Source organism: Cupressus sempervirens, chromosome 10 (genome assembly GCF_028749045.1).
Source record: "Cupressus sempervirens isolate cs-2001-9-10 chromosome 10, ASM2874904v1, whole genome shotgun sequence".
Taxonomy (NCBI): Eukaryota; Viridiplantae; Streptophyta; class Pinopsida; order Cupressales; family Cupressaceae; genus Cupressus; species Cupressus sempervirens.
In genome coordinates, this window is record NC_143127.1 from 714,928,751 (window position 1) to 714,956,610 (window position 27,860).

Here is a 27,860-nt window from a genome sequence, read left to right on the forward strand (position 1 = left end):
CAAAATGGAAGAACCGTCCATCAAGGAATACTAAATCTTAGACACCTTGTAAAGATATAAAACTCAGATGCCATATAAATTAGGTACCATGAAATAGTAGAAATTTTGATATGAGAGTTCTCTCTTGCATCTTAATCTCCCCCCTGACTCAAGATATAAAAAGGTCTTAAGAGACTCTTTGACTTCCACCGTTTCAAGATTATAAACCATTCGATTTCCAAATGTTTTAAAACAAAGAAAATTTAAATGGTTGGAAGATTATAAAACAATTCGAATTGCCAAATATTAAATTGATTTATCATGCCAAGTGTTAATTGGTTAAAAGCAAGAATATTAAAATGGAAAGAATAGAGTTGGAAGATTGAAATTCGAATATTATAATTCAAATGTTATTATATTTCAAATATTATTATAATCTTATATTTATAAATATACATGTAAATATATTAATAGGGTGACATCACTTTATTAAATTATTATAATATAATGGTGCTATTTCATTTTTATATCTATATGCACGTATATAGATATATCTACCATAATAATAAGGTGAAAGATCATATTAAATCCTTTGAGGTATGTTTTATATTTTAACCCAATTATTTTCTCAATTTATTTATTTAAATAGCTCATGCGGGTCCTTCCGATGTATCCTATTTCAAGTCGCTAGGTCCTCAACCCATTTGCCTAGTGATGGTGATGCTCCTGCCTAATTCTTTTCTAACAATTCTTCCACCTCTTCGACGTGTTTCCTTCAAAGAAATTCTTCGTAATTAAATTATAAATTATTTAATCATAAATAATCATAACAGTTAACTTTCATCTCAATTCCATGAATTCGTGATAAATGATCAACTAGCTTGTTATCTTCACGTGAAATTATAACGACTAATCATCTTACCATTTCATAAGATTATAAAAATTTAACTGTCAGCTGACTTCATGTGAACCTCAACGGCTATATTTCAAATTAGGTCAAAAATTGGGATGTAACATACCATTCCCCTTGTGGTTCATCGTACTCGATGAACTTGAAATTGTAACAATCATTATAAAGAAGCATTTAAAAATTTGGATGTAACGTACCATTCCCCTTTGTGTTTCATCGTCCTCGATGATCTTTGCAAATTAGTCACTAAAGGAATATTCCAAATACAAGATGTATATTATAACATTGTGATATCATTTCCTTTCAAAATTGGATCAAAATCTAAATCATACTCAAAACTCAAGGTCCATTTTTACTTCAATGTCTTCCAAAAGATACTTGCATGATATACTAAAATTAAACACTTGCTCACCTAAGTTCACCTTACCATACTAGTGGTCATCTCAGCATCAATTGAGTTGATTCTATTTCATATTCCTGTCATACTCATGTAGACATTCACCATATCATTAGTTCGATTCCATATGGATATTTTCATTTAAAAGAGTTTTCAGGTTTTAATAACTGAAAGTAAGATAAGTATTCAAAATTGGAATTCTTCAACTAGGAAGTTCTAGATCATAACTTGATCGTAATTTAAATCACTTATACGTACCTTTTGGCATATGACACTTATTAATGGGTAGATCATCCTTGCAAACTTACAGATCACTTGAAATAGGTTAGTGAATCCATGTTTTTCCATTTATGTGACTTCAGTGTTCATGCCCGTCGCATAACATTTCGTTAGAATAATCATCTCATGATAGAATACAACAGCTTAGTATGTAAAATCAACATCATGCGTATTATACATGTGTAGTAGTGTGTCAAAGGGTAGAAACATGATGTACTATGCAAGATCGTCATACATCTAATCAAAACCATAAGCATCTGAAATGATTCATGTTAGAAGCAATCTGCAAGATACCCCTTCTGTGCAAAGTGTATGAAAAGATCAATGATTATAAAATTGGAATGTGAATTAGTAAGGGATATTACATTTGACATCAATAGGACTTCTCTGACATCACTGACAACATAATGTTACACCATCTCTCCCTTTATCATTGAGGAAAAATGACAAAATGCTGCTAGCACACCAACATAAACAACCTATTAGGAACGCCTCCCCATGTGAGACAATTGGTACTATGTGAATCTTCTAAGCATCTGATCCCATAAATCCCCTTGGAAGTTATAATATTTTGGGTTCCTTTCTCCTCCTTTGACATCAATTGAAAAGGACAAGAAGTCATGTGAAAGATATAACCTTTTGGATTCCTTTCAACCAAGGTATCTTTCTCCCCTTGTGTCATTACACATTTAGAAAAAAAACATTTTGCAAGATCACCAAATCTGCTTGAGGTAGGGAGTCAACACTACTCAACTTGTACTTCCTCTTTGTAATGTCCCTGCTGCTAGAGTTAGCTTGGGATGAGTAATACCTACAAAAGAAATGCTATAACTACACAATATCAAGCTTTATTATAATATTTTAAATGCAAATGCTACCCCAATTCTAACCTCAATCTTTAGGACATTTCCAAATTAGGTTCCGTGACCCTTAATTATTCCATCGTCTTCTCTTGAGTGCACCCCACAAAATTTCTTCTTGTAAGGGACACCTTCTATCCAAGGCTCATCACATATGCATATGTTGACTCATCAAAATTTTATGGCACAGTTATATCAATCTCATCTAGCCATTCATATAGGATTATACTAACCTCTCACATTGGCACTAAAGCCATTCATACGAAGGTTGTACTAACCTCCCACACTTGCACTATGAAGTTCCAATAATCCTAGTTGAGCCATTCATATAGAGCCAATCCCAATCCCTACACTAGCACTTAGCCATTCATATAGAGATGAGCACAATCCCTACACTGACACTATGGGAATTTGATCAATTACTTTCCTTTTAAGAAATGGTATTGATCTCTTATTACATATGAATTAATTCTTTACATTTAATGAATATAATATCAAATCTTTGAATTAATATAAATCTAATATTTAATAATATCAAAACTTCAAATATCATTCTTGTACATTTCCATATACGTGTATTCATATATACATATACAATCATCATATATCCATTTGACTTCTTAATAATATGAAGATAGGCTTTAAATATATAGGTTAATTTACCTTAGCTATTGCACTGGGTCCGATGACCTTTCTCCTTTCTATATGGTTCCTCATTATGTTTGGTCACCACTTACTTTATGGTTTCCACGTTATTTCTTCTCCTTTGATTATTCACTTTCTTCTTATTTATTTATGTATGCTTCCTTCTTATTTCTTCCTCAGGAGTGGTGATACAAAACTTTATTTATAGTTATAAACCTTGTTTTTGTTTGAATTATTCCTCTCTATTGTGAATTGCCCCCCTCCTTTTAGCATTATGTGGCCACATTTATTTAGGTCATGGGTCGTGTCTTTCAAAAGGCTGATAAGCTTGGCTTTATGCCCCTTTGTTATTTGGTTATAGTCATGATTCCCTAATACTTTGATTAGTTTAAATGTGTATTGGTCAGTGGTAATATTAATTATATATATTGATTAATTGACGAAAATGATTGAGAACTGATTATGTTATCATGTGGTCTATTGTCATTAATTAGTCAATGTTTGCATTAGTCGTGAATGTTGTGGATTCCAATTGTTTTGATGCTTGATGCTGAAAATCAATATCCTTGGAAATATGAAATATTTGTCTTTATTCGTCAATATCTTAATGAAATACTCATCTTTATATTTAATATCGTTATTATTATTAACAAATTTTATTATATTGATTAATATTAATATTATTGATATATTTAGATAAGGAATTAAATATATATTTGTATTTAGAATAATATATATTTGAATATAGTCATGTTGATCATATGTCAATAAGGGTTATGACACTCATGGGTCAAGAAAAGGGAGTAACCAGTCCCAAATTTTGTCGAAGATACTAAGAAGTCTCCTTTGGAAGAGTTTTTGTGTAAAATATCTGCAATTCGCTCCCTTGTCTCAAAATAGTCTAGCTTCGCTTCCTTATTTACCACCTCTCTCAAAAAATGATATTTAGTTGAAATATGTCTGGTCCTTGAATGCATTATCAGATTCTTGGAATTATTAATGGCAGTTGTATCATCACAAAGAATAGAAATGGGCTCATCAAGATCTACTCTCATCTCCTTCAAGTTCTGTTTCATCCTTAAAATTTTACTGCAAAATGAAAATGTTGCCATGTACTTTGCTTCTATAGCCGCAATGTACTCTTCTATTGTAGATAGAGATGCTGAATCTTGTTTTCTGCTTAACCATGATACAAGATTACCAGCAAGAAAGAAACCTCTACTGCTTATGTTATGGTAAATCAATGATGTTGTTGTGTTATTAAACAAAGGAGATGATAGCTCCTTATATAGATTTACAAAGAAGATGTTTCTAGAGAAACAATTGCGAACTAAAGATGAAAATAGAAATTATCTAATAAATTGAATATTAACTAATATGACCAGTAAAGAAACATTATAGTGTTTGAATACCCTCCCTTAACGGTTATTGTCTGACTGTTGCTGTTGAGACCCTCCATGGATCTTCAAAATGTTAATGACCAAGAAGCCAAAATCCGTGCGAAAAAGAATAGAGAAGGGTGCCCCCTTCTTTAGAATGCTTTGTAAAAAGAGACAAGAGCTTGTTATTGACTTTGCCAATGAGATGAATCTACCACTAATCCTCCTAAAATCAACATAACATCTGACCTGAAATAATCACAAAACATCCAACTTGATTTTGGATAACGAAGTTGCTCTTCCTTAGAGACAAAGACAAACATTGAGAACAACTAGCATGATTTTGAGGAAAAATTGACAAACCCTCCAAACTTTGTAGATGAGTATGATGCTGCAAAACATATTGCAAAAAGCCACGATTTTTTTAGGAAAAAAATCATAAAGTCAGACACTAACTTTTGAGGTGAAAAATCGATCAAAACCAGACAACAAAATCGGAGACAGGGATCAAAGAATACAAAGCTTTGTTTTTTAGGAAAAAAGGGTAAAACCCAATAAGATAACATTTGAACATAAAATTATAAACCCACCAAATAATTTTTGAGGAGAAAATTATAAACCCAACAATAATTTTTAAGTGAAGAAAATATGAAAACCCATCCGAAATTTTCTGAGGGAAATATTATGAAAACCCATCGAAGAAACCTTAACATGGAAAAACATGTGATGTCACATGGTAAAATAGCACATGCAAGCAACATGCAAATGCATGCAAGTACATTGAGAAAACATGCATGTAAATGCAACCCTCTAAAATCAAAGACTTTCTCAAACCAAAAAATTACATGATCAAAACTCTCAACTGGGCTTGTGATTTTCAGCCAAAGCTTCGAAGATGAACCACAAATTTCATAAAATACCTCTAATGATTTTTGTTTCAAACATTTTTCAGCAAAATCCGTGAAGATGAACCACAAATATCATAGAATACCTCTAACTATTTTTATTTCAAAAATTGGAAAACAATTTTTTGGAAAAAATTCCGGATCAAAAGAGGTTAAAATTTTTCTTAGAAAAGTTGCCAAGTTTAATGAAACCTTGTCGATCCACTCTAACACCATTTTATGGTAAATCAATGTTGTTGTCATGTGTAAATGGAGGAGATCAAAGCTCCTTACATAGATTTACAAAGACCATGTTTCTAAAAGAAAAAATCGTGAACTAGACGAAGATAGAAACTACCTAATAAACTAAAGATTAACTAAGATGACAATCAAAGAAACATTATAATATTGTACTCTTTTGGTCGTCCACGTTTTTGGTTCAATCTGCATTTGCATATGCAGTTAGATTGAAATCTTTACACCATGTCCCCATGTTGCGGCTTAAATCAATTTTCAACTTAATTTTAAGCAGTAATGTGTTCCCATGAAAAATAAAAATTGTAGGAAAAGGAAAATTTAGAATCTTTTCCTACTTTTGTGGAGCAGCTATTTTTTAGCAAATGAAAATAAGCTGTGGTAAAAGAGGGGGGGCTGGAATAAGCGGTGGCTGCTTCTGGATAAATGCGACACATGTCTTCACTACATTTTTTTTCATCCCCTTTTTATTTTCCTATATTTTAGTTTTCAGAATCATTTGGAAGAAAAATGATTAAAAATTGATTTAAAAATAATTTTTAGAACACTACTTAAAATTATGTAGCAAATATTTTGATCCATGGGGCCACAAGCTCCACAAATTGTGCCACAAAACAATGAGCAGCTGCTGCTAGCAAAAATAAGCTAAGCAGCCACATGGGGACATGCTCTTACTCTTAGGATATAATAACCCAAAATCCTATAGCATTTAGATGTTTGTATATTATTTCAATTGCCTTGACATGTCTTAGGTTCTGCTTGAATCTAGCAATCATACCTACTGCATGCTTTTTAGCTAGTCTAGATGCAATTACATACAACCACCAATAATTGTCTTGTACAAGTTCTGTTGCTGGAGAAGATTCATCATCTTTCCTCAATTTATGCCCAAACCATAGGTGTACAAACTAGTTTGCATTCTTCCATATTGAACTTGTTCAACATATCCTTTACAGACTCGATTTGAGATTTGAAATATACTTTTAAACCGAGAAAGATAGACAACTCACCAAACATTCACATATCAAGTTCTTTTTGTATAGCATCTTGAAATTCTTTGCTCATTGCATCATCACTACTTGTTGTTGTACACCTTATGATCAAGCCCCATGTGTGGACAATCTTTGCTCAAGCATTGAGTATGAGACCATGGGCAAACTCTGAAATTGCTAGGCAAAGGAGCCCAAAGGCTAGACATATTCTGCTCAAAGCTAAAAAGTACAAGCCCAACTCAATAACAAATTCCGATTTGCACTAAGGTGAAGAGCCCATCTCAACAACAAATTTCAATTTGCACCAAGCTCAAGGAGCCTGAGGCTACTACAAATTGTGTCATGTTTCAATCAAAGCCCAAGCAGCAGCCAAGTTCCGAAAATGTATGAGGCCAAGTCCATTACAATTTTGGATCTACAAGGAGGTTCGAGCCGCACAATACAACAAGTTCCGAGCCCAAGGACTAGGTGAATCCCTAGAAACCACACTCACAAAAGAGTCTCTGTAGTTGTGAAAGATTTGTAGGTGTAGGTCAATATAAAATTGCCTTGATTTCTTCATGGTTTACATTACAACCTTAGAGCTGATTACACGACCAAGATATAGGAAAAATTTCATACTTACCTCACACTTAGATTCCTTTGCAGTTCATGACTCTATCTAAAGGATGCCCAATACCTCATCCAAATCTCATATGCTCCAACCAAGTCTTGCTGGAAATCAACATGTCATGAAAATATCAAAACAATTTTTTTGAGCTGCCTATTAAACAACCAATTCATGCAAGATTGAAATGTTACAAGGGCAAAATATTATCTATAAACTGCAAATGTTCTCTGCAATAATGACAAAAGTTCTTGTAGCATTTGAAACCCGAAGCAATGCATTATGACAACCAAGGGTGCCTTTTTTGTTTGCATTGGTGGAAATACACGTGGATCCACACCAAAAATATAAATTTAAAGTTTATGTGTTGGAGAAAACCTTTTTTAGAACTTGTCGCATTAGATCCAAGCATTAATGGTTTTCCAAGGTAAGTTGAGAGGTATGGGAGCAATACAATGTAAATATAGAGTATTGGAATTTGATGGTCAACGATAAGCAATGATACATACAATGGTTCCGGATTGGAGTTTTGGTACGAAGCAAACTAGCAAGGAAAAGTTCAAAACTTTGACAAAGAAATGTGTAATGTCCCCATTTTTGCCACCATCAGAGTTTGAGTTATTATTCTATTATTGTGATCCTCGCAGGCTAATTATTATGTATAGAGGGTTTTCTAAGGTAGAGGCTTGGCTATGGGAGGGTCTTGTCTTCTTCACAATTCATTATGTTCCAGTGTGGTCTTCGTTTGACTCAAATTGGACTTCGTTTTGCATTGTTTCATGTACCTGCTATTTATGGCAAGTTGGGTGATGATTAAGAGGAACCCTTTCTATTTTTGGAAAGTACATTTGATCACATGGGGAAATAATAAGCGTGACTCCTATTTCAGACATATTTATAGGATAAGTATTTGGGAGTTATTATTATTTTAGTGGCCAAATTATTATTAAATTATTAATGAGGCTTCACTATTATAAAAACGCTTTATTTATTCATATTATAATTTGGTGTTGTGAAGTTGAAGCCTTTTAAGTGAAAAGTGTCTTCACAAAGCTAATTAATGGTGTGTTGGTGAAGCCAAGTGGATTATAAAAGGTGGCTTCATGAGGCAAATGAATTATTCAATTGTCTATTTGCCTATTGATTGCACTTGTGAGAAGTTTTTTTGAGTTGTGGTTTCAATTCCTTTGCTGAGGTATAACGGTTTGATCTGGAGGTAGGAGATTTAGCTGATGCATCAAAATCACTGCTGAGCTATAGTGGTTTTGATTATTCTGAATATTGGTTGCATCTCCTTTACTGTATTTTCTGTGGCTAGCTGAGAATTCTGGAATTGTGAATGCTCCTTATGACCTGGTTCTGGGGCATTGCCTGTTATCTATGTTGGGCGAATTGATGCTGAGGAAGCTGGGTCTCATGATTCTGATATTGACTGTCCATAATTCTGCTGTGGGGAGCTTTTGTATTAGAGCAATTGGTATTGGGAAATCTGCTACACCTGGATGCCAATCTCTATTCAATTTGGGTGCTATAAATTACTGCCATTGGGCACATTTTTCCCTCTGATATTTTTGTGATTTAATGATCTGTACACAGTATGAAATTACCAGAATTTGGACGAGGTTTGGTCTGTTAATATGATGTTGTGATCTGCATTTTGGACGCCTAAGCATCACTATTATCGGTGTGTGTGTTCTACCTGCTCTTTGAATGCTGCAACATCTCTGCATTTTAATTCTCAGGCTGGTGTGTATTCTGCTGCAACCATTCTATGTGCTATATTTTGACAGGTTCATTTCTTGTATAACTTTATATCATTGCAGTCATTGTTATTGAATAAAAATTCAGAGGTTTTCCTGTGTCGAAATTTGTTTTTGCTTGTGTTGGGGGAATTACTTTTCAATACAGAATTCCATATTAGTGTTTTCTTTCTTCATATGAATTTATATCATCAGACTTTAAAAGAAGAAAAAACAACAAAGAATATTTAGCCATCCATCAGCTTTGAAAAAAGTGATGAATCAGGGCCATTTCAGTGGTGACGGAGTTTGCTTGCCAAGTGTTTGATGAAATGTCAAACAACTGATCGGTAAGGAAATTGGGGTTGTGAAGTTATAGCTGGTTGGGGTTATTATGGAACGAAAAAGAGCAAGGTTTTGCATTAGGGCATGTTTGGACCTGCTCACCCCCCACTTAGATCTTTTGAGGCCTTTGCAGCTTTTAGCAAAACGGAAAACATTGAGAGAAGAGAGAACATTGAGAGCAATAATTAAGCCTCAATTTAACTTACCAAACATAGGAAATGAAGATTTGGTCCACAAGCACAAATTAGTTGAAAAGGGGAAATGATACTACTTAGCCAAAAGTGCCCTCCCGCTAGAAAAATCAAATTCAAATAATAATCCATTAAACGGTCACCTAGGGTTTTTTATGAAATAATGTAAGATTGGCTATATCCTTTATTTCATGTCATGCCTTAGAACATTTCAACTCGCGACCGTGCGATTTGCGTGGTCGCTGGTGGTTAAGTACTAACTAAGGTTAGAATGGCAGAGGTGCGGTTGCTTTGTGTTCGCATTGTCGTAGAGTTGGTGGGCTTAACCAAAGTCAGGATGGTGAAGGTGCGCTTTGCTTTGTTTTCACTTGGTCGCAAGATTATATTAACATACTATGGCTTAAGTCACAACAGTGTGAAAAGTGCAAGCCTTCAATGTTTTAAAGATACATTTCACATCGTTACATCTTTCAGATCTACAGCCAGCACATGGTCGCAATAGGTTAAGAGGAGGCTAAGTTTTGAGTTGTGATCAAGCGATTCCTCTTGTTTCACTTGGTCACAAGGATTAGAAGGTGAACCTGAGGTCAAGGCAGTGAAGGCACGATTGCCTTGTGTTTGCTTAGTCGCAAAGATAGGAGATGAGCCTTGGGTTAAAGTGACAACGGTGCAGATGTAGTCAGGATCTCAGTCTTCACAGGGTCGCAGTGGTTAATGGAAAATGCTAGAGGTGGGCTGCAAAGTAGCGATAATCAATGGGTCGCAGTTTCGCAAACAAGAACTGTTATTAAAGAAAGGTGGTGGCGAGGCTATGATCACAGGCGGTCAAACATAAGATATAAAGTTGAATACTGACAGAGTGGTAGAATGGTAAGAGAAATTTGGTCCACGTGGCAAGGCTTGATGGTTAACTTCAGTTGACCAAATCACACGGCTGATTTGGCAAGTTGATGACAGCGGAAGCAACTCCTTGATGATGAATCCGATCTTTCCGATCTCCTGCAACCACTTTCATCGTTCCCTAGGTATGATAAATGCAAACAAACGCTCCACCGCTGCTTGTTGATCCATCCATTCAATAAGAAGTTAATGACCGCCGTTCCTGACCTCTTAGAGCTTTGTTTGGTGAGGAAATGATCTTCTCGTGTATGGATTTGCGTTGTGATCAGATTTTTTGAGTTTTGTAATGATTATTCTGTGTAAAATTGATTGTAGTGGTTGAATTCTATCTTATGATGGAAGTTATCTAAGTTATGCTTGCACTATAAAAACAAATGTTTTACTTTTTCTTAGGGTCGGATCTTCTCTGTTTCTCTGGTATTGCCTTGGCATGCTACTGTAAATTCCCTCTTTGCCTCTAAATTATATGACATCCTGTCTTATCTCCTTTAGCCATCGATGTACTGTGCAAGCTTTGTCTGCCTCTTTTCAATGTACTGTGGATATCTATAATCTACATTTTTGTATCTCTGATGGCCTGTGAATGATAAGAAGTGAAGCATTTTTTTCCTTGTCTCACTCATGTGGTTGTCTGAACTCTATGTAGTTAATAGATTAAAGCAAGTCGGAATCTGTATATCTTTGGACTATCAGGATAATGGTACTGTGCATGTATGGACAGAGATTGGTTTGAACACCCTATTTTGGTGCATCGCCTCTTTAGAATAGATTAGGTAGTTACTTTCATGTATTCCTTCTCCCTTTTCTCTTCAAGAATAGTTTAAGTGCATCCTAATAGTAGAGGAAGCCGGCCTTCTCTGGAGACTCAACCTCATAGTTCAAGTCCCACAGCTTGGAGGTTGTTTCCATGTTTCACAAGGTTGTCATTAGGTAAAAACTTTGGACAAGGGTGCAAGCTTTTGTGACAACAATTTTTGGCACGCCCAGTGGAACCATTTATTAAAACATTTAAAGTTCACTGGCGTTGAAGAAAGATTCCACGTTCACACTGAGGAGATAGTACTGCCTTCAGAAAAAAGCCTTCAGGAGGCTCATTTGTTCAAAAAGTACTTGGCGAGTCTAAGCTTCAAACACAATCTGGTTCCTAGACTAAAGTTGTGATTCATGCCCAAGACACACACAAGGACATCTTCCAGAGGTAATTTCCAATACCAAGAGCTTTCTTTTTCTAATCCGAGAAGAAAGGCTAGGATATCTCTATCACCAGTTAGGAGTGCAACAATAACATATACCCCTGCAAGATCTATCTCCACTCCTCCTGTTGTTAGGTCTCAGCCTAGAATACCATCTGCTCATATCAATAGATCACTTGCTTACGTGGCTAGAGCTCATGCTTTCGCCACCTTTAATGGTGGGAGCCCCCTCCTATTAGCCCAAAGGCATGACATACTAGTATCAGCTCTTAAAAGTATACCTGAGTTTACTGGTGAAACCTCCATCTCCCCTGTTGAGCATATTCAAGAGGTGTCTAATGTTTGCAATATTCATGGCATCACCGGGGATGATGTAGTAGTCAGGCCTCTGGCCTCGTCCTTGTTGGGAAAGGCACTACAATGGTATAGAGGTTTGCCTCATAACTCTATTACAGATTGGGATGGGTTAGGGGCAGCTCTATGCAAACATTTTGAGGACAAAAGTGATCACCTATCACTTTTAGAACAACTGACAATTATCAGGAGGGCCCCCCATGAATGTATGATTGATTTCAATTATAGATTTCAGAAGACATGGGACAAAATATCTACTGTAGTGAAGCCCTCTCCTGGTAATGCATTCTTGTATTATCTCAGAGCCTTCAACAGTGATATTGCTACCACATTGCAATCAATGGGAGGGGACACTCTACCAAATGCTTATGAGGTTGCATAAGAGCAAAAAATATTTTGATACAGGGAGGGAAGTTAGCTCCAAGGCCTCCAATGCCTTTCTTCCTCGACATGCCTAATCATTGGCCTATTATAGCCCCTATTCATGTCTCCTTTGTAAGTCAGCCTCTTGCTGTGGCCCCAATAGCCTCCACATCCTCTAATGGAATTGATAGGATTGAGGCCATGATGCAGACACTGATGCAGAATGTAGATAAAAGGATGCTAGATCAAGAAAAGAAGATGGAGGACAATAGTGCAGTAGTACAAAAGATGGGAAATGAGTTGGTGACTATGAAGAGGTAGCAAGCTCAAAATACTAAGCCTCTCTAATTCCAGAGTCAAGGTCCCATTCATGGTAGACCTCCGAACCAAAGTCATGTCCCCTACAATCAGAATAGACCTATTGACCACCCCTAGTTTTCAAACACCAACCTAAATAGGGCTTTAGTCCTTCTATACAACCTTGCCCAAGATCAAGATTTCTGCCCTTCTTGTAACTACTCCTATGGATATTGCATGTGTTAGAAGGCAGAATCTTACCCGGCTTTAACTGTACCAGAGCGAGCAGTTGCCCAACAACACAATGCTAATCAACTGGCTGATACTTTTCAGCAGGATGGTTGTTCTCTCATGAACCGCCTGGTGGAAGAGCATTGTAATGTAAACTAGGATTCTTGTGCATACAATACCAGGAGCAAGAGAAGAGTTGTGGAAGAGGTTACTCCTCAACCTCCTAATCAGAGTTTAACATCAAGTGCATTGCCTCATGTACAAACAGTTGCCCAACAACAAGTGCTAATCAGCTTGCTGATTCTCCTCGGCGGCAAAGATGAGACGAAAGCAGAGGAGATTTGAATGACCCTCAGGCTGTTCCATCTCAAGCTTCTACATCTAGGGTCTCTACTAAGACATCTAATGCCTCTTTTAGTGTGGTAGAGCAGATGAAGAGAACGAATATGAACATTTCTATGTGGGATGTTGTTGCTACTATACCATCACAAAAAAGGCTGCTGCAATAGGAGTTGGAAAGCATTGAACTTAGAGATCAGCCGCCTAGCATGGAGAATGCCATGAGTTTGGTACAACCATCAAAGGAAGTAGAAATAAGAAAAAAGGTTAGACTTCCTCCATTTTATGTTTCTTTGATTATAGGAGATAAGCTAGTCCACAACTACATGATTGATTCAAGGGCTAGTAGTTTAGTAGTGCCCAAATGTAGTTTACCAGTTTTGCAGCGATTATTCTCTATAAAGTTGATTGTAGTGGTTGAATTCTATCTTATGATGCAAGTTATCTAAGTTATGCTCGCACTATAAAAGCAAATGTTGTACTTTTCCTTAGGGTCGGATCTTCTCTGTTTTTTTGGTATTGCCTTGGCATGCTACTGTAAATTCCCTCTTTGCCTCTGAATTTTATGACATCCTGTCTTATCTCCTTCAGCCATTGATGTACTGTGCAAGCTTTGTTTGCCTCTCTTTGATGTACCGTGGTTATCCATAATCTACATTTTTGTATCTCTGTTGGCACGTGAATGATAAAAAGTGAAGCATTTTTTCCTTGTGTCACTCATGTGGTTGTCTGATCTCTATGTAATTAATAGATTAAAGCAAGTTTGAATCCGTATATCTTTGGACTATCATGATAATGGTACTATGCATGTATGGGCAGAGATTGGTTTGAACACCCTATTTTGGTGCATCACCTCTTTAGAATAGATTAGGTAGTTACTTTCATGTATTCTTTCTTCCTTTTCTCTTCAAGAATAGTTTAAATGCATCCTAATAGCACAGGAAGCCGACCTTCTCTGGAGACTCAACCTTATAGTTCAAGTCCCACAGCTTGGAGGTTGTTTCCATGTTTCACAAGGTTGTCCTTAGGTAAAAACTTTGGACAAGGGTGCAAGCTTTTGTGGTAACACTACTTTTACATACAAAATATGGAAAGATATAGTGTTCAATTACTAGCTAGCAACCTTTGAAGGAGAACCACAGTTGCATGCAGTCATAAAGGTTACCCATATTCACCAGTTTCGTCATCACATAGCCATGTACCAAGAGTTGTGCCAAAATTGATCTTCTTTTTGGTCTTTGTGGTCTTGAATTCTTTAATGGTTTCTTTGTTTGTTTTTGAAGGCAAATAACAATACAATCTTTTGTTTGCAAATACTTAATGGAGAAATGAGAATTCTTTCCTTTGAATACATTGCAAGATCAACCCATGAAACTAAGAAGAACAATCAAATGTTTGGTCATGGAAATACTAGGGAGTTGAAAATTACCTTATCCCATTTGTGGTGGCATGACTGCCTTCATCCCTTATTATTGGTTTTACATATAATTTCATGCCATTAGGACACCAAAGTTTTCTTAGTGGGAAAAACACGATTGGGTTGATGAAGGCTCAGAGTTGGGCAATAATTGCATTTTGGGGAGTTAAGGGGAGTGATTGAAGTGATGTAGAAGGAAGTTCAAAATTTCAACAGAGCTCAAGAGTTCAGGAAAGAGATGCAAGATTTTAAGTCCAAAAGTAAAATCAACCTCCACATAGGGAGAAATGAATGAACTGTTTAAGGAAAATCCTTGTGGGAAACTAGTGCAAAAGTGGACATTTGATTAAGACATTGGGAGAGAGGAGTAGATGTCATAAGTTGGGTGAGAGTTTCACAAAGGTGAATTGGAGCCGGTTCAAGGAAATCTTGTGGAACTAGACACTGGTTGTGGATGTGAGATGAATTCAGGAACCTGGATGAAGAGAATGAAGGATTAAAGATTTGCAAGGATTGGAAGTGGAGAAGGACAAGGGATCAATACATGACATTGATATCCAAATCTAGTTTGAGATCCCAAAAGGGGGTGGAATGAAGGGAAATAGAAGGAAAGAAGGGACTGAAGATTGGAAATGATTTTAGACAATCAGAAAATATGCGTGTCCACACCAAAAGTCTGTAACATTTTTTGAACAATAGAATATGACCAAAAATCTCTTGAACTTAAGCTGTTTTAATAATTTTAGGACTTTTTAACATTAGATATGAACTTGAGGGACATGTAGGAATAAAACCTGGGGAATCGATGTGAAAGTTCATGATATGGATTATAACTAATGAGTAAACCAAGGAGGATACACACACAAATGTGGACATAGTCAAATGAATGTAAAAATCAGTCCTGTTCCGCCTTGCTCTTTTTTTGACAGATAATAGAATACTTGCAGCAATTAAACAACTAAAAATATGGAAAGATATAGGGTTCAATTACTAGCAAGCAACCTTCGAAGGAGAACCACAGTTGCATGCAGTCATAAAGGTTACCCATATTCACCAGTTTCACCATCACATAGCCATGTACCAAGAGTTGTGCCAGAATTGATCTTCTTTTTGGTCTTTGTGATCTTGAACTCTTTAATGGTCTCTTGGATTGTGTTTGAAGGCAAATAACAATACAATCTCTTGTTTGCAAATACTTAATGGAGAAATGAGAATTCTTTCCTTTGAATACATTGCAAGATCAACCCATGAAACTAAGAAGAACAATCAATGTTTGGTCATGGAAATCCTAGGGAGTTGAAAATTACCTACCCCATTTGTGGTGGCATGACTGCCTTCATCCCTTATTATTGGTTTTACATATAATTTCATGCCATTAGGACACCAAAGTTTTCTTAGTGGGAAAAACACGATTGGGTTGATGAAGGCTCAGGGTTGGGCAATAATTGCATTTTGGGGAGTTAAGGGGAGTGATTGAAGTGACGTAGAAGGAAGTTCAAAATTTCAACAGAGCTCAAGAGTTCAGGAAAGGGATGCAAGATTTTAAATCCAAAAGTAAAGTCAACCTCCACATAGGGAGAAATGAATGAACTGTTTAAGGAAAATCCTTGTGGGAAACTAGTGCAAAAGTGGACATTTGATTAAGACATTGGGAGAGAGGAGCAGATGTCAAAAGTTGGGTGAGAGTTTCGCAAAGGTGAATTGGAGCTGGTTCAAGGAAATCTTGTGGAACTAGACACTGGTTGTGGATGTGAGATGAATTCAGGAACCTGGATAAGAAGTCTGCAAGAGTGAAGAGAATGAAGGATTAAAGATTTGCAAGGATTGGGAGTGGAGAAGGACAAGGGATCAATACATGATATTGATATCCAAATCTAGTTTGAGATCCCGAAAGGGGGTGGAATGAAGGGAAATAGAAGGAAAGAAGGGACTGATAGATGGTACAGGACTTTTATGTGGGACTGAAGATTGGAAACAGATTTAGACAATCAGAGAATATGCATGTCCACACCAAAAGTCTGTAACATTTTTTTCAAAATAGAATATGACCAAAAATCTCTTGAACTTAAGCTGTTTTAATAATTTTAGGACTTTTTAACATTAGATATGAACTTGAGGGACATGTAGGAATAAAACCTGGGGAATTGATGTGAAAGTTCATGATATTGATTATAACTAATGAGTAAACCAAGGAGGATACACACACAAATTTGGACATAGTCAAATGAATGAAAAAATCAGTCCTGTTACGCCTTGCTCTTTTTTTGACAGATAATAGAATACTTGCAGCAATTAAACAACTCAGAAAATTGACAATATTTGGAAAACATAAATCTGGAATATGTTTCCCAATTAATTATACTTTTAAAAAACAACTATGCATGCTTTTTAAAAATAATAATTATGAATTCATTTCTGACTTGACCTTTTCTAGATACCATGACCACTACACAGTGACATGAGAAAGGCATGTAATCAGTACGATGGCAACATATAAGACATAATGTAACATTAACGAGGAAACTCTAGGGAAGATATTCAGCTCTAAATGTTTGACTATACAATACAGAAAAAATTCAGTATTGCTGTAACACTATCTGTTTTGGGGGCAAATGGAAAGGAGGAGGAGTTCTGGCCACTCATCATGGTGCCTAAAACATATAATTCTATGAAATATGGACTCCATTTTAATTGCTTGTTCTCCCTCTATAACATTTCTTTTGACTTTTTCTGGTTACCTTTTCTCAATCCGATGTTTATTTAGTTCAACTGCACAAACATTTTTCATAATATGGAGAATGCAGGAAAAGTGAGAAATTGCATAAAACATTTACGACCCTGGTTCAGTGGTTGACTTCAAAAGGACTATAATTAAGGATATCAGTTTTCCACAATCCACTGGAGTGATTTTCAATGTTTCTGGTTTTTATCGTGTTAAGTTTTTGAATCAACGTTTTGGATCACACTCTGTGATCCATCATCAGGACAAAGAAGCAACAATTAGAGAGCTCAAGAAAATGAAAAGTTGCTTCTTTGTCCTGATGATGGATCACAGAGTGTCAAAACCAGAAACATTAAAAAAAGAGACTATAATCCCAGGTCAACATAATCAGTGAGCTGAGAATGCAGTTTATGAGTTTAAAAGTGCAGCTGGTGGGTGTAAAGCTCCATTAGTCGGTCAAAGCCAAACCAATTAGTCTGTGCTATTTATACATTATTATAGTCATGTAGTTATCAATTTTGAGAAATGCTGTTTGTTTATGAAGAATGGAAAACAGTGGCTGAAGACCATCTTATAGAGTGTTTGCTCCTTAGTTCCAGAATCTTAAGGACAGAGAATGACCGGGGCTACATTTAGTGACAACTGTATAGAACACATATAGAATATGTACTTATACCGAATTCTGTTAGGAACTCAAATATTGAGCTGATGATTAGATGTTTCTGAGTGATTCAGAATAATGAGAACCTTCTAAAGCTCTTCCCAAAACACTACTGTAACTGCACAAGACAATTTAATACAGGCGTGACATCTTTAAAGGCAAAAGGTCAGGAGCTCATTCCCAAGGTAACAAGCAGAGGGACTTTGCATTTCAATATTTTTTCATAGATATTAAAGCAAAAACCTCATATTATAAGATGAACAGGTTGGGTAATTTTTATGTCCATACATTCCTTGACTGTGACTTTTTATTGCAAGTCATATGTTCTTGAAGATAATGGATTCTGCCTCTGGAACAAACTTTGATCCCCATCTTGTATGTTATATTCTGTAATATGTACATTAGTTTAGCTCAATGACTTTTTACATTATATTTGTACATGCAATCTGTTGAACATTTCAATGATGTTTTCATTTGTTACTAAGCCTCTAGTGTCTCATGAATAGGTGATGGCAGTACAAGTCATATTGGACAAGCAGTATCTCCTCCAACTGCTTTTGAATTGGCCTCGGTTAGTAGCATATATTACAATTGTATTTGACAACTGATCATATGTTAAAATGTTTGATTCCCTTCACACTACTTGTAGCATAATGCAGGATACCGCAACTATTGGCCGTCTCCCAGGAAAAGCAGATATTGTCATCCCAGTTGCTACAGGTAGCTTTAAATATTCTGGACAGTGAATATTGGTATTATTTATTCTTTTAACATTTCTTTTGTTGTTTCTGGCACAAAATGGAGTGGTTATGCATGTACTATAAGGGTACCCATATTATTTACATATTCGCAGTATATGCTTTCAAGGTGGAATTATGACAGAAAGACGATGTAGTCTAACCTTTATACAGTAGTTTATGTATTACTAAATTAGTGAGTGACAGTTTAAGCTGGGTCTTTTCTTTGGTTTTCTCACAAGATTAATTATTCCCAACTGCACAAGTATTATTTACTCTATTTGCCAAACTCAGGCTTTTGAAATCACTTTCATTCTAAAAGTATAACTGCTTGTTGGTTTTGATTTTTTTTTTGTCATAATAAATAACAGAGTTTTCCATTGCAGTATCTGCCTTGCATGCTCGTCTCGAAAAGAAAGAAGGAATGTTGTTTGTGACTGACTTGAATAGCACCAATGGCACATACGTTGATGAGAAGAAGCTTAGCCCTGGTGTTGCTATCCCTCTTCCTCCTCAGAGCTGCATTACATTTGGTGCGTCACTCTTTGTCATGTGCCATATCTTTAATTCTAATTTTTAATTAACTTATATGCTTCTTATTTAAGGTTAGTTGGACTTAATTATCTGATGATTTACAATTAATTCTTCTTTTAAGAAGTTTTATAAAAGAAGGATATCTAACTTTTTTCTGTTCATCATTTTTGAATCTGCATCGCATCTATTCATTCCCTCTTATTCGCATGTTTTACATATTAAAAAGCTTCTGATGAGTTTTCTTAACAACATTTGTAGTCTTAAAATGCGTTTCATGAATTATAGACCAAAAATTTCAACATTCTTACACTTATCTTTTATGGCTCCTTGTGTGCTAATTATTGTATTATTTAGATCTTTTTCTTGTCTAAGAATTGGTCATGGATTTCTGGAAATGTGTCCCAAATTTATTTGGAATCTCTCAGCTATTCACTTTCCAACAAGGTGATCTATCTATTCAACATCTGTATGCTATGGTATTCAAGGGTTTTAATGCCTGTAGTGTATGTTCTCTTTTGTTTATGACATTTATCTATGCATCCATCTAGTCAATTTGTTCTTTCCAGCTCTTCATAGAATTAAAGATTCACCTGAAATAGGATATAGTATTTTCCGTTGTGGTCTCTTGATATGGAATGGCAACAACAACGTGACCAGAAACGAGATATTTAGATCTTGCTAATAAGAACATATATGTATATACATACATAAATATACACACATATATTGAAAACCTATTTAAATTTATTTATATTTATAAAATAGCTTATAGTAATACTATATATATAAAAAAATTATATATAACAATAAAAAAAAAGAAAAAAAAAGCTAATAATTAAAATGCGAAAAATTTAAAAATTTAAAAAACATTTATTTGTTGTTTTATTTTAAAAATATTGACATAAAATATTACATATGATAAGTTCAATAAATCTATAAGAATATGAATATATATATATGACGAAAGCCTAGATCAATTATTGTTATTTATTGTAATTCATTATTTTTATGTGTAAAGTGAATTCGAACGTAAGACCTCCCACATAAGAGGCTCACAAGTTACTGTTGTGTTTTAGGCTCATGCCTAATCTATACAAATATTCTTATCATAAAATAAATAAATAAATTTTATATTTCATTGTGTCCAAAAATTTATAATAATGAATAATCTATAAATTAGATTAATCTTGTAATTAAATACTTAAAAAATCTAAGATAATCTATAAGTTAAATTAATATCATACTTAACTACTTAAAAAATCCATAAATTTTTTGTAAACTTTGTAAATTATGACTCATGTTGTCATGCCCAGATTTTATGCTTGAAAAATACACTATTTTTTAAAAAGTACTTTTAAACAAAATTTAGATCAGATCATAAATAACATTTATTAATACTTTGTTTATTCCCAATTAGATTTTACAACTTTAAGGATCCAATGATAACACACACACATACAATGACCAAGCTCATAATACTATTTAGTAGATATATATATAAATATAACCAAAACATTGCAATGATTAAATCTGCATCTATTTCATTCTTTTTCTTTCAACATCATACACTAAATAGAGAGATTTCACCATGGACAATGCTTCTATAACATAATTCCTTACATATAAAACCCTTTATCAACAATGAATACAACAATCCTTTTCTTGCTTCTCATACCACAACATGATGAATAAAATACAATAGAACTCTTTTTGGTTACAATGTTCATTTTGAGCTTAGCACAAATTAGACAAGACATGGAGTAGTCCACCCTTTTTTCTATTCCTCGACTATGAGCTAAAATCAACAAATCTGCAAACAACAAAGAATAACCATGGAGACTCACCTTCCAACCTAGGCCTCTATGAGACCACCCCTAGCTTGGAGAACCAAGGCTAAATAGGTTACAACCATACAAGATCTATACAATGTAACAATGGAAACAACACAAAAATGAACACCCTTTTTCCAAGCTTGCACAAATAGGTCACCCAAGGACCCATTAATGCGATAAAGGTGGACCAAGCCCAAGAGGAGATACCATACCTAAAAGAATGGTAACCAAAATAACATACCTTCACAAGGCTTCAAGATAACCAAATCCTTCACACAATCATCTCCCTTATAACCCCAAAGTGCAAGATCACAAGAATGACCACCACTTAAAACTTCTTTCTCTTAATCCCACTTTATTAGATTATCTAATATACTTCCATGTATGAAACATAAAGCAATAAGAGTAACAATATCATAACACTTTGACACAATATTTGGTAACCTAGAAACCCTCCAAGGAGAAGGTAAAACTGGAGTGGGGATGACACCCACAATGCTTCACTACTGCTGTAATAAAGTTGGCCTGTTAGGGCTTACAGTTGATCACTTATGGTGATCTACTTGGTTAAGAGTAAGTAGGACTGCTAGGTCCACCTTGCAAAAGGATTTTACAATACAATGAAGTATTTGATCTGTTAAGAGACTTAGCATAAGGCTGTTAAGTCCACCTGGTTACAGGATTGAGACTGATACATCTATTAGGATGAATCAGCAGGTTGATCTCTATTATGCTACTTTGTTTGTTGATGAAGATCCTTTGAATAATATATTGATCACTTGACTATGATAGATGAGTCTTTGCTTTTCCTTTGCACTACTTGATAGCCTTCTAATCAATCTACTCTTTGTTGTAGTACTCACCTCCATTATTTCATTTGAGACACTTCAACTTGTTCCATGTCTCATTCTCTACCAAAGCTTTCCTTTTCTTGAAGACTTAAAATACTTTAGAGTTTTTGGGCATGAAATAAACCCAAGTTTTGTTGGTTGCATCATCAATAAAAGTAACACAATAATAAGACCAACCAAGAGATGGTACGTCGGTCCTCATATAGTAGGATGTACAAGTTCTAATGTTTTACTTTTTTTTTTTCTTCTCTACCCTAAGAAATCTAACCCTTTTTTGTTTTCCATAAACATAGTTCTCATAAAAATTCAAATTAATTTGTTTCAAACCTAGCAATAAATTCTTTGAATATAGAAGCTTCGTCCCATTCTCACTCATGTGGCCAAGTTGATTGTGCCATAGAGTTGTATCTACTCTTGTGGAATCTAGAGAAATAGAATAATCAATATTACCAATCATAAATACAACGTGCCTATCTATCCCCCTTTTGCTATTATCTTTGATCCTTCAATAACCTTCCATGAATTTATTGTAAATATGGTTGTGCAACCTTCACTTCCTAGTTGTCTTGTTGATATTAATTTTCTTCTTAAGTTAGGTTCATGCCTTACCTCTTTCAACAATCATTGATTTTCATTTGGTAATTTTATTTGTATGATTTTGCATGGTTTATCATCGCCTAAATAAACCAATCCAAAATCACCTAGAACTTAGTCTAGAAAATATTTTCTATGGGATGTGGCATGAAAAGAAGCCCCTAAATCTAACATCCAAAAAACAGTAATATTATCCAAAGAAAAAATCAAAGCATATTGTAACAAACCATTTGATACATTTTCTTCCTTATTATTTTCTTGTTGCCCATACCCTTGTTTTCCTTTTTGAGACCAACCATCTTTCTTCAAATGTCATTTCTTTCCATAATACCAACACTCCACATTTATCATAAATTTGGATATGCCCTTTCTTGGTTTCCCCCGATTACTTGAACTCTTTTATATTTCCATAAGTCGTCCCTTGTTCTCAACAATCAAAACATTACCTAATGTCTCACATGTGCTTTTCCATTGCATTTCCTCGCTAAGGATAACACCAACACCGTCATCAAATTATAAAGTGTTTAAAACAAATACAAAGTTATAACCTTGACCAAGCCATTCCAACTTTCAAGCAATGACATAAAATTAAGAGGGCTCTATTCTCATCATCAAAATTTACTTGTATTTAAATTAGTTGACTAGTGATCACATTAAGCTCATTCAAATGATCACTAATAGACGTAACCTTTGACATCATCATATTAAATAAATACTTCATAAGAAATACGTTATTTGAGATTGGTGGTTTCTCATATGACTTTTCGAATGTCTTCATTAGATCCTACGTTGTTCCTTTTGCTATATTGAAAGCCATTGACAATGCTAGGGACAACCATATTGCTCCTAGTGTCTTTCTATCAAGAACTTCCCATTGTTCATTTGACATAACCATCATCTTTTTTGCCTATCCACTGATTGAAAAGTAAAGATCCTTTTGATATAGTTTTGGTTGTTGAACTTATCAACCTTAAACCTCCCTTCCTTCGTCATAGTCAAATTTGAGATTTTCCACCGAATCGCTAAGAAATGCACCACTGTGATATGACTTCTTAGGGATTGAGTACATATGTGCAATAAATGATATTAAGATAATGTAGAAATAAAAAAGACAAAAAATAAATAACACAACGATTTAATGTGGTTCATCCAACATGGCCAACATCCACTGGAAGAAGTCGTTCACTTATTATAGTAAAAAACAGAGAGAAAATTACAATCTAATATTTTCACATCACACATCCACTTATTTATCAAACCTTTTGACGTGGTTTACAAAGTCGATTAACAAAGTTAACCTAACCCTAAAAGAATATTCTTGTAATCTTCTCCTTGTAGTCATACACATGCTCATATTCTCAAATTCACGTATGTACGAGAATTTCTAAGTAACATGCAATCATAATGAAACACCCAACATTTTAATTGTTGAGAGGGTCATTTTCACTAGTAAAGTAGGGAGTAGTCATGCATGCTCTTGATTTGTTTGTATCATTGCATTTTTGGCACTACGAATCGGTTATCATTTTGTTTGCTTTTACCATATAAGTATTATGAATGGAAATCTAAAAATGTTAATCATGTTCATAAGTAAGGGATCGTTTAGAACAATTATATGGGCACAAAGGTAAAACCTATCATTAATATAGAGAAATTCGAATGGTTTAACAAATATGATGAGGTCCATGGGTGTTTGTGTTTATCCTATCTCTTGCTCTTCTCTTTCATATTGGGTCCTAAATTAAATTTGGACTAAGTTGGCAATTTTTCTTGGAGTTCAAGTTGCCAAGAGAGATCGACACGTAGAAAATGAATTCATTGGTTTGCATCTTAGCAATGTTGATAGCATTTAAGACTTCTTCTCAAAGTTAAAATACTTGAGATCATAGTTAAAGAAATGCCATCATCATGACCAAGCCATTTGCAATGAACACAATGGAATTTTATCTTTCTTATGCTTGTCACCTTTATGTGGGGTCTTTGAAGCTACTTGTTGCCAAGCATTTTTCTCCTCATCCTTATTGCACATTCTTTTTTTCTTTTTACGTACTTTGGTTGAGAATAAGAGCATGTGACTTAGAGGATTTATGAGCATCCATCTAGAGGAAGATGGATGCTCTAAAATCCTCTAAGTCACATGTTCTTGTAGCCATCCAAAGCATAAAGAAAGTAAACAAGGATTATGTGTGCAATAAGGGTAAGAAGGAGATAAATGATTGACAACAAGTTGCTTCCAAGTAGCTTCAAAGGCTCTATCTTCTAAAGGTGACAACCATAAGAAAGACAAAAGTCCAATGTGTTTATTGCAAATGCTTTGGACATGATAAACGAAAGTGCTAAAAGAAACCTATTGATTATTTGATCCATACTTAGAAAAAATAATAACATCATTGTTCTTGAGTCTAACAAATAGAGTTGTTCTCACAAGGGGTCTTCTTTGGCAAAAATTATCAACAATGGCAAAACTTAGGGAAAAACCCTTCGAGTAATTGTGTCTTCACCATCTACTAGGATTCTTCATTTGAGTGTTTGCAACTACATGGATTTATCTTAGGACGATTTCACATCTTTGGAGCCTTATATTACATTGACTATGTGATGGGTGACAACACTTCATTTGAGTGTTTAAGAAGGGATCTATTGATGTGGGTGATATAATAGTTTAAGATGTTTTGTGTCTTATCCATTCACAATGGTAATGACATGTAGGTCAACTTTGCCCCAATTCAGTGATCATTGTGACTGGTTTCTAGTTATAGTAGGGATAGTAGATCAATTATACATGCTATATCTTCTTCTTTCTTTGGCATGCTATTCCTTATGTTCTATTCTCTCATTTAGATGAAACAAGTTATGACATGAACATTTTGATGATATTAACTATCACTATTTACAATAACTTATCCAACAATAAACAATTATAAGGTTGCCTTCTATTTGCATTTCTAATGGTGTTTCTAAAGATTTTATTTTTTATTTTTTGTATTTAAAATAGTAATTTTAAAAAAAAAAAATTATAGTATGTCGATTTACAATAATTACATCCTTAGGTAACTGTTCTTGAATTGAGAGACCAAACTATTGGAAGTATGTGTAAAAACTTTATCCTATGTATTTGCCTTGTATGAAAAATTGATCATATACAAATTATGCTATATTTTCATGGATACAAAAGGATACATAAAACATAATGATTTTAGCTTACAACTTTCACTACATTTCTCTCACTTCAAGTGTCCTATTAGGAGTGACACTGATAAGAGGTCTTCATTTGATCTCACCACTTCAATGTTGGAGTTGCCTCCATTGATGAAATGGATTCTTGTCTCATGTTCTACTTTCTTTGCTTTAGGTTTAGTTTCTTTTTCATTGTATATATTTGTCGGAATACTTTAGAATAACTGAGAGGGGGGTGAATCAGTTATCTAAGGTCCAAATGTACAAATAAAACTTTTCAGTATTGCAACTTATCCTTATGCATGCATTGACAATTCAATACATTAAACATATGCATATTGTTGTCCTACGTCAAAATAACTTTTTAGAAATGTAAACATGCAAAACCACAAAATCAGTCACACATTTTGACACAAGGATTTTACATGGAAACCCAATTTGGGAAAAACCACTAGTAACATGCTACCAATTTTCACTCTTCTGAAGTGAGTTCTATGAGGAGCCAACCCTGTTAAAGGTGACAATGCACAGTGTTAAATGTGACCTAGTTAAAGGATTTCAATCACCCTATTAGGAGTGAGCTTTGTTAGGGGACTTTAGAACATTCCATTTGAATGTCACCCTCTTAAAGGATTTACTAATGACTGTTAGGTCAACCTTAATCCAAAGGATTTATCCAGACTGATACAATTGTTAGAGAGTAACATTAGGACTTCATCTAATAACAATAACAACTCACTTGCAGATTCCAAATCTCATATTTAGTCTTCTATTCTGCTTCGCATTCATCCTCTTCGTCTCGGATAGCTTGTTCACCCTTCAAGCATTCATCCTCTTAAGCCTTTTTTCTTTGTATGCTAATTGTAGACTATTCTATTCGACCACCATATAAAACAACACCCTAGTCTTTTTGTCTTCCTTAGGTTCTCACACATGACAACTTTTGCTTCTGGCTTGCTATCTCTATAAATAGAAAATTTAAGTCGTTTGCTGCTTAACCACAATCGTCCATTCTAGGGTTAGGTAAGATTCAATGAATCTACCCACTTTTCCATTTTATTTCCTTTTAGAAACTTCCTCTACAATCCTCTTTGAATTCGCCTCAAAATGATTTATCTTGAATTCTGTGTCACCAGCTCATCATGGTAATCTTCCTCACGCTTCACACAATTCAAGAAATCAACTTTGTCCGCTTAGATTTGTTAAATCTTTGATCTAACTAATTTTATTGGCACTTGACAATAACACTCTGTTTGCTCGGCAAGAATAGTGTTCTGATGCTCGGCCAACACTAGGTTGCTCGACATCCATTAGGTCTTTACTGGTGCTCGACACATATCAACTGTCTTCACTCGACACCAACTAGATTTCTCTTGCTCCGCTCATACTAACTTTCTTCACTTGGCTTCAACTGTTTTTTGCTCAGCCTGCACTAACTTTGCTTGATTTGTATTATTTGCTTGGTCAGGCTTGACATACTCTTTTATTTACTTAGCCTTCTTCTAGAGTTTGCTCAAGTATCCTTTCATTATAGCCTTAAGTAGATAAACAATACACTATATCATTAATGTCTTGCTTGGTCTTAGTGCTCCTTTTATACACCAAAAAACTCAACCTTTCTCTAGGTTCTCTTTGTTGGAAATGGAAAGGAGTAATTGAGAGAGGAGGGGTGAATCAGTTACCCCAAAAACAAATCCAAAAGTCCTTTTAAGATGTCAAAACAATATAAAATCAATAACTTGTTGCAACTCGGTTAACACTGAATATTCTGTTGTAACTAGGTCAGCATTGGACATGCAGATCTTAAGATATTAAATGTGATTAACCTTACTTAACTTAGTCACAAAAACATAAAGAAAATAATATGAACACATGAGACACCAAGATTTAATGTGGAAACTCAATTTGGGAAAACCAACAATTGCAACTAGTTATTGTTTTTCACTCTTCTGAAGTAAGCCCTGTTAAGAGCCAACCCCTTTAAAAGTTACAAAATACATTGTTAGGTGTGACCTTGTTAAAGGATTTAATTCACCTTGTTAGGAGTGGCCTTGTTAGAGGTCTTTAGACACTTCAATCTAGAAATGCCACCTTGTTAGAGGATTTGGCAAATAGCTGTTAGGCTAACTCTGTTAGGAGATTTGATTCACTACTACAATTATTAGAGAGTAACAAGGACTTGACCTGATTGTTGAT

The 27,860-nt window shown here is 34.8% G+C and overlaps 1 protein-coding gene across 1 annotated transcript in view; it reads left to right on the forward strand.

Moving 5' to 3' along the window:
• Nucleotides 1-27,860, forward strand: part of LOC149535818 (SMAD/FHA domain-containing protein) — a 62,893-nt gene that overhangs the window by 21,119 nt on the left and 13,914 nt on the right. Inside the window, exons 2-4 of the mRNA XM_089805514.1 lie at nucleotides 18,446-18,510; nucleotides 18,599-18,659; nucleotides 19,063-19,209. Of these exons, the coding sequence (XP_089661640.1) occupies nucleotides 18,446-18,510; nucleotides 18,599-18,659; nucleotides 19,063-19,209 (273 nt within the window). The remainder of the gene's footprint in view (nucleotides 1-18,445; nucleotides 18,511-18,598; nucleotides 18,660-19,062; nucleotides 19,210-27,860) is intronic.